Source organism: Otolemur garnettii, unplaced genomic scaffold, assembly GCF_000181295.1.
Source record: "Otolemur garnettii isolate 467f Iridium unplaced genomic scaffold, OtoGar3 scaffold00090, whole genome shotgun sequence".
NCBI classification, from domain to species: Eukaryota; Metazoa; Chordata; class Mammalia; order Primates; family Galagidae; genus Otolemur; species Otolemur garnettii.
The window spans coordinates 7,513,904-7,520,633 of record NW_003852485.1 but is presented as its reverse complement, the minus strand read 5'-3'; the positions used below and the strand labels follow the sequence as shown (position 1 = coordinate 7,520,633).

At 41.1% G+C, this 6,730-nt stretch overlaps 1 protein-coding gene across 1 annotated transcript in view; it reads right to left on the bottom strand.

The window, feature by feature from the left end:
- The window catches only part of CERS6 (ceramide synthase 6), a 302,263-nt gene that overhangs the window by 57,481 nt on the left and 238,052 nt on the right, over nucleotides 1-6,730 (bottom strand). The window contains exons 5-6 of the mRNA XM_003795162.3: nucleotides 5,661-5,711; nucleotides 1,320-1,412 (exon numbers count right to left, since the gene is read on the bottom strand). Coding sequence (XP_003795210.1) covers nucleotides 1,320-1,412; nucleotides 5,661-5,711 — 144 coding nt within the window. The remainder of the gene's footprint in view (nucleotides 1-1,319; nucleotides 1,413-5,660; nucleotides 5,712-6,730) is intronic.

The window sequence follows — 6,730 nt, the reverse complement described above, 5'->3', positions numbered from 1 at the left end:
ATGTGGGGCAGAAGAGAAACACTTGGGAGTTATTGGTATATTAGTGGTAGCTGGAAGGGTTAGAGGGTGGAAGCTTGATCATGGGGCAGATGGCATCCTGTAACTCTGGTCCAGAACCCTGGTGTCCCCCAAAGTGCAGAGCAGGGACATTAACGTGGAAGCCAGCAAAACAACTCTGAAGAATTAATCCAAACACGGGGCTGTGTTATGGAAAAAGCAAACAGTAAAGAGCCCAAAGTGCCAATTCTGCCCCAAAGCTGGTAGGAAGGAAACCAGAATAAGCAGATTGAACACTTAGGAGGTCATGGGTTCCCTCAGCAAAAGCAATTCCAGGGGAACAGAGGGGTGGAAAGAAGATCACCGTTTGTTTAGGAATGCTGCATTTCCATGACTTGCTTCGATACTAGACAACCCTTTAATTGGGGAATTTATTCTGTATGGCTAAACCCCTAAGATTGTGCATCTTCCTAATAGCTACAAATAATTTTTTTTTTTTTTAAACTTGGAGAACAGAGGGATTTGGTGAATTACGCTGAGAGGAAATTACAGCTGTTGGGATTCTCATGCAGAAAAGAACACTGGATTTTTAGGAAGAGTAAGAAGTCAATAGGAACAAAACAGCACAAGCAAAAGTGGAGAACTTTTTAGAATAATGCAACAAGTCATGCTAACCTTGAGGAGGGACACTAAGAAAAGGGCTTTAAAGGGGCAAAGGGAACCTGACCTGCTGCACCAGGCAGTCTGGAGGGCCTATAAGAAGGTGGGTATGAGGCAACCTAGGTAACCAATGACCAATAGAAAGAGACCATCGATGACCAATAGAAAAGGACAATGCTGCCTGGAGGCACAGAGAGGCCAAGGAAAGACCTACAACCAATTTCAAACAGAGAGAAAGAGGGTGTTTCTACCCCTGCACAGCCGGTGCAGCGCCTCCTCTCTCTCACCTCCTCTCCATCAGGAGAGGGACCTACTTCCAACTCTCTCTGGAAGCGCTCTAAACTTGCTCTTTATTCTTCCTACATAAAATTTCCCTTTATTACCCCAAACTCGTGCAGGTTACTTTTACTTTCTATTCACACTGCCCGTGCTGCTCTAGTTTTGTTTTCAGTTCCATTCACTTTTGCTTTCAATTACTGTTGTGCCTCAGTTGAACTTTCTAGCTTGGCTGGTAATCAGATCAGGTCAACTGGGTTCAGGGAATTGGGACCCCAACCCTCAACAGGGGAAAAAGAGTGAGTGACTTTGAGGCTCTACCCCCACCTGTCAAGGGTTATTAAAGACACGTGTTTGCAAGCACTTTATAACATAACTGCTCTTACCTTTCTTTTGATATCAATGAACTGGGAAAACATTAAAGACCAGTAAAGTGACAGCTCCAGGATATAATAGTAGTGAAGGTCAGTTGTGAGTGGCTGAGGATTAAAGAAAAAGAGAAAGATTAGTAGTTAATAGAGAACTTAAATCCATATCCCAAATATCTCACCCTCAGTGTTCCAAAGTCTTGCAACTGCACAAATGGCAGTTCTCTTTGTAGATAATGGGGCATTGAGGATGTTTCTCATCCACATTACTTTCATTTCTAACCTAAAAAGCATTAATTTGCGTGAATATTTGGGACCTGATTTTTTTCAGCATAACAATAGAATTTATGATACTTTGATGTATCTCCAAGATTCCATAGGTAACTTGAAAAACAAATTCTTCTTTTTTTTTTTTGCAGTTATTGGCTGGGGCCGCATTTGAACCTGCCACCTCTGATACATGGGGCCAGCACCCCACTCCTTTGAGCCACAGGTGCCACCCAAAACAAATTCTTTTTTTTTTTCTGTTTTTTGTAGAGACAGAGTCTCACTTTATTGCTCTTGGTAGAGTGCTGTGGCGTCACACTGCTCACAGCAACCTGCAACTTCTGTGCTTAGGCAATCCTCTTGCTCAGCCTCCCGAGTAGCTGGGACTACAGGTGCCCACCACAACGCCCGGCTATTTTTTTGTTGCAGTTTGGCTGGAGCTGGGTTTGAACCACCACCCTCAGAACATGGGGCCAGCGCCCTACCCACTGAGCCACAGGCACTGCCCTGAAAAACAAATTCTAATATACACAAAGAACAACCTTGAACAACTGCTGTGTGATTCTACAGTACAGGAGCAATGACAGCAGGTGAAAGGAACTGGAATACTATGTGGGTCACTGAGGCATGGTTTCACATTTCACATTAATCAGAAAGCTCTTTTTGTTATTAGAAAATGTTCGGTACATTACAAATATTAAAAAGAATGATTCAACAATATTTATTTAAAAATCAGAGGGTCAGGGAAGCTCCCAAGGGCTGAGGAGAGGCTCCCAAAGGCTGTAGAAGTCAGGAATATTTATGTTGCACATAATTCCGTAAAAACAAAAATTTAAAAACATTTTCCCTGAGTTGTTTTCAATTGTTTCACTAGGTTGGGATGAAAGGTCTTGCTTTACCAAAATAAAAAATGTTTGAAACTTATCACACAAGCCAACACCCCTATATACAAGGAAATACTATATATAGTGAAGTACAATGAAAATCTAAATGCTTTGTACACCATTGGGTACATAATGAGCAATCAGGAGAAACTGGCATTCAAACTACCAACTCTAAGTACGAGAATGAAGAAAACAGTTGTCCCTCTCATAGATCTTTGACCTCAAAACAAACAATGGGACAGAATACTCTCTAACCAACAAACCTAAATGCCAAGCCACGAGGAGCACTGTATGGACTTAAAGTCCGAGTCCCTCTAATATTCAGACGTTGACATCTACTCCACAATGTGATGGTATTTGGAGGCTTTGAGGGGTGAGGTCAGGAGAACAGAGCCTCAGGAATAGAATTGGTGCCCTTGTAATAAGGGACATGATTTCGTCTGATGGTATTTCTTTTATAGCAGCCTGAACTAAGCATGATGTTTTTTTAAAATCAACCTCAATGTCTGCCTAGCAAGAATATATTTCCCACTGAATTGTCCTTGTAAAATGGGAACGTACAAGCAATGAAGAATTGGTATTCAGGCCAGACAAACTGCAGCAATAAAGTTTAAAAAACTGTACCAGTCTCAGGTCCCTCTGAGCCAAGGGTAAATTTCAGATTTAATGAGATTCTTTTACTCCCAGCATCACCACCTGGGAAAATTCCCCAGAGGAAGGATGAGGACAAGTTAGATCAAATCTGGAAACTGCAGTGTTCGTAAGAGAATACTGCATTATAACAATTACTATCAGGAAGTGCTTTGCAGTCCACAAAGTTCACTTACATGTTAATTTGATACTCACAAAAGTCCTATAAACTTAGTACTGTCACTCTACATCTTGACTGTCTAGTTGACAGGACATTGCTGTCAGTTAATTCAGGTTAAGCAGCAAAGTCCAGGTCTCCTGGCTAGTGAGGCTCTATGACCACCATACTGGCGTTCTCGTGCCCAACACGTGCTCCTTACCACAAGCTGTACAAGGTTCAATGGAATGCAACTTTACATTATTTTTATCTTACAATATACACATGTATCTACATAAGAAGATACTATACCTACTCCTACACAGGGAACAGTGTGTCCTTAATAAAATTCAAGTAGATTAATACTTTTGCATCTAAAAATCTGTCCAATTACTTATTTCATATTTGTGCTAAAGAAATAATAAACACGTTTCATGAGCTTGCTCTATCTTTTTTTTTTTTTTTTTTTTGAGACAGAGCCTCAAGCTGCCCCCCTGGGTAGAAGTGCCGTGGCATCACAGCTCACAGCAACCTCCAACTCCTGGGCTCAAGCAAGTTTCCTGCCTCTGCCTCCCAAGTAGCTGGGACCATAGGCGCCCACCACAATGCCCGGCTATTTTTTGGTTGCAGCTACCATTGTTGTTTGGCAGGCCCAGGTTGGATTCAAACCCACCACCTTAATTGTATGTGGCTGGCGCCTTAGCCACTTGAGCCACAGGCACTGAGCCAGCTTGCTCTATCTTTAAAAGTGCTCTTAAGGCTGGCGATCTGACTTTGAACAGCAATCTATACATTTAGATAGACATGATTATATAGTAAGAGATAATCTTGATCTGAATCCTCTTCCTTGATCTGAATATGGCACCTTTTCTTCCATACTAGTAATGTTTCCTACTTTTTATCATTATTATTATTATTTTTTAAAGACAGAGGTTTCACTCTTGCTCAGGCTGGTCTCAAACTCCTAAGCTCAAGCACTCCACCTGCCTCGGCCTCCCAGAGTGCTAGCATCACAGGCGTGAGCCACCATGCCTTGCTTGTTTCCTATTTTAAACACAACTGCATCCACCTGACTCTCCAACTCTCATGTGTAACCTATAGTACTCTCTATGAAACAGTCTGCAGCTACCCTAGGCCATAGCGTTGGCAACTCATATTCTCAGAAATAAGCAATTTCTCAGCTCCAGCCATGATCATGAAAGTTATTTTGGACCACATCATTACAAAGAAGAGCAGGTATTACATTTCATAAGGCATCTGTCTCAAAATCGTTCATGTGACAGAATTTACCTCATAAATGGCAGTGCATTACAGCAGCTGCCATGCCAACATTCCAGATCAGATTTCTAGAAGCCTTTAATGTACTTTTATAAATAGAAATTTAGATGTACATGGATTTAGCCATTACAGGATACCACGAGATCCTTAAATGACAATGATCCAAGTACGTAAGATAGTGAAACAGCAATTGGCCTGAGAACTGCAGTCGTATAAAGTAAGTGATTGGTTTCAATACTGCTTCAGTCGCTGTCAGATATCCCCTGAATGCTCAGGTCCCTCCCACCATGTTCTATTGCTCATTTATATTTCTTTTCTAATCTGAATAAACTACTTGAAAGAGATGGAAATGCAAACTGGACTTCCATCTCAGTGTGTCTTTTGCCTTGGACCTACCCAGAGTATCCAGTGCCAGTCCTCACAACCCCTACTGTGACACCATGTGCAACAGAGGAGATAGGACATCAACCAAAAAAGACCTGATGGCTCCAAAAAGACAACCCCAAAGAACTCCTGTCAAACTCAAAAATTCAATAACGCATGTCTCTTTGTCACCAAAATAACTAGCTGCATTTGCTTCTATTATATAACATATAACTTCTATATAATTATAGAAATTTCTAGAAAAGTCATAGCTTTGCTATGCAAATATGAACTGATCTGGAGAGTATAATGATACATGATAATATTGTTGAATTCATGGAAAGCTGTAAAAGAATGTCAGTGGGCAGAGATATAAATGATCCCTTTCTGGGATATCATTTTAATCTCATTTTCAATGATGCTTCTTTTAGCTGCAGGAATAAGCCACCCACATGCAAAGATACAAACCCATTTTCCTGTGCTTAAGGAAATAGTACTTGATCTATGGATTTAGAGGCTACTCTTAAGCCATAAAGTGAACTAACTCAGGTGCCTGCTTCAGTTCCACGTCTGAGTTTCCCCGTCTGCTAAAGCAATTGGGCTTTGATTCCGAACTTTACTGAGAACATAGAAATTACTTTATCCTTACTAAGTCATAGCCATTATCGGTCAGCAGAAAGCGGGCCACAAAACAAGGTGGCTGCCCAGACTGTTGGGACCCACTGGAAACCATGAAACTGACGCTTGGTGTGCAAAAACCCAGACAGTGTTGCCGCTTACCTGATATGGGTAGTTGTACCAGCAGTGCCTTGTATTCCACAACCAGGGAGACTGTAAAAAAAATGACGAATACATTTTACATGTTTTGGAACACAGATAAGACAAGAGAGGTTTAGGATAGGCTCTTCACCCTATTTTGGAATTTCAGTAATTTACCTATGTGAGAACGAAAGGGCTTAAAGCAACCATGAAGAGGTTATTCAAGCAACTAGTATCACACCATATATTCTTTCTGGGTAATCTTCTAAACTCAGCTGGTAATACTCAGGCTGCTTCTGGGGTGGAGGCCTGGCTGGTGCTTTTTATATTCTGCTGGTTCCTTGGATATATTCTGCTATATAACCCCTCAACAGCAGAACCCTATAGGGGTCTCACAGAAACGAGATGCAAATCCTCCACCTCCCTGCTATCAATAAACAATGCTGAAGTTAACACAAACTATCCTGAGACTCCTCAGACTCAATGTTTACAAAGCAACAACATTCATACCTTTCCCAGGGCTCCATGACATGCAGGGACACTTATTTTTGTAGAACACCTTAGACCAGTGGTTCTCAACCTTCCTAATGCCTCCTAATGCTGCGACCCTTTAATACAGTTCCTCATGTTGTGGTGATCCCCAACCATAAAACTATTTTCATTGTTACTTCATAACTGTAATTTTGCTACTCTTATGAATCGTAATGTAAATATCTGATTTGCAGGATGTATTTTCATTGTTACAAAGGGGTTGCAACCCACAGATTGAGAACCCTTACCTAAGACCAACACTCACAGTGCACACCCACACCCAGTGACTTGTGGTTAAGGTCTTTTTATGGCAAATTCTTAATTCTTAATTTGAGGGCAATTACTTACTTTTCAACAAAGTACAATCCAACAGAAAATCTAAGTGTACACACAGATTCCAAACATTTGAGATCCCCAAGAAGGGATGGGTACAGATTTAAACAGAGGAATCATCCGATGATACTGGCATGAACATTCTGTTATTTTTGCTTTTACTTGGTAATTCTTTTTCATTCCTCCTCTACAGCTATCAGCACTTTCTAGTAACATCTATACACATG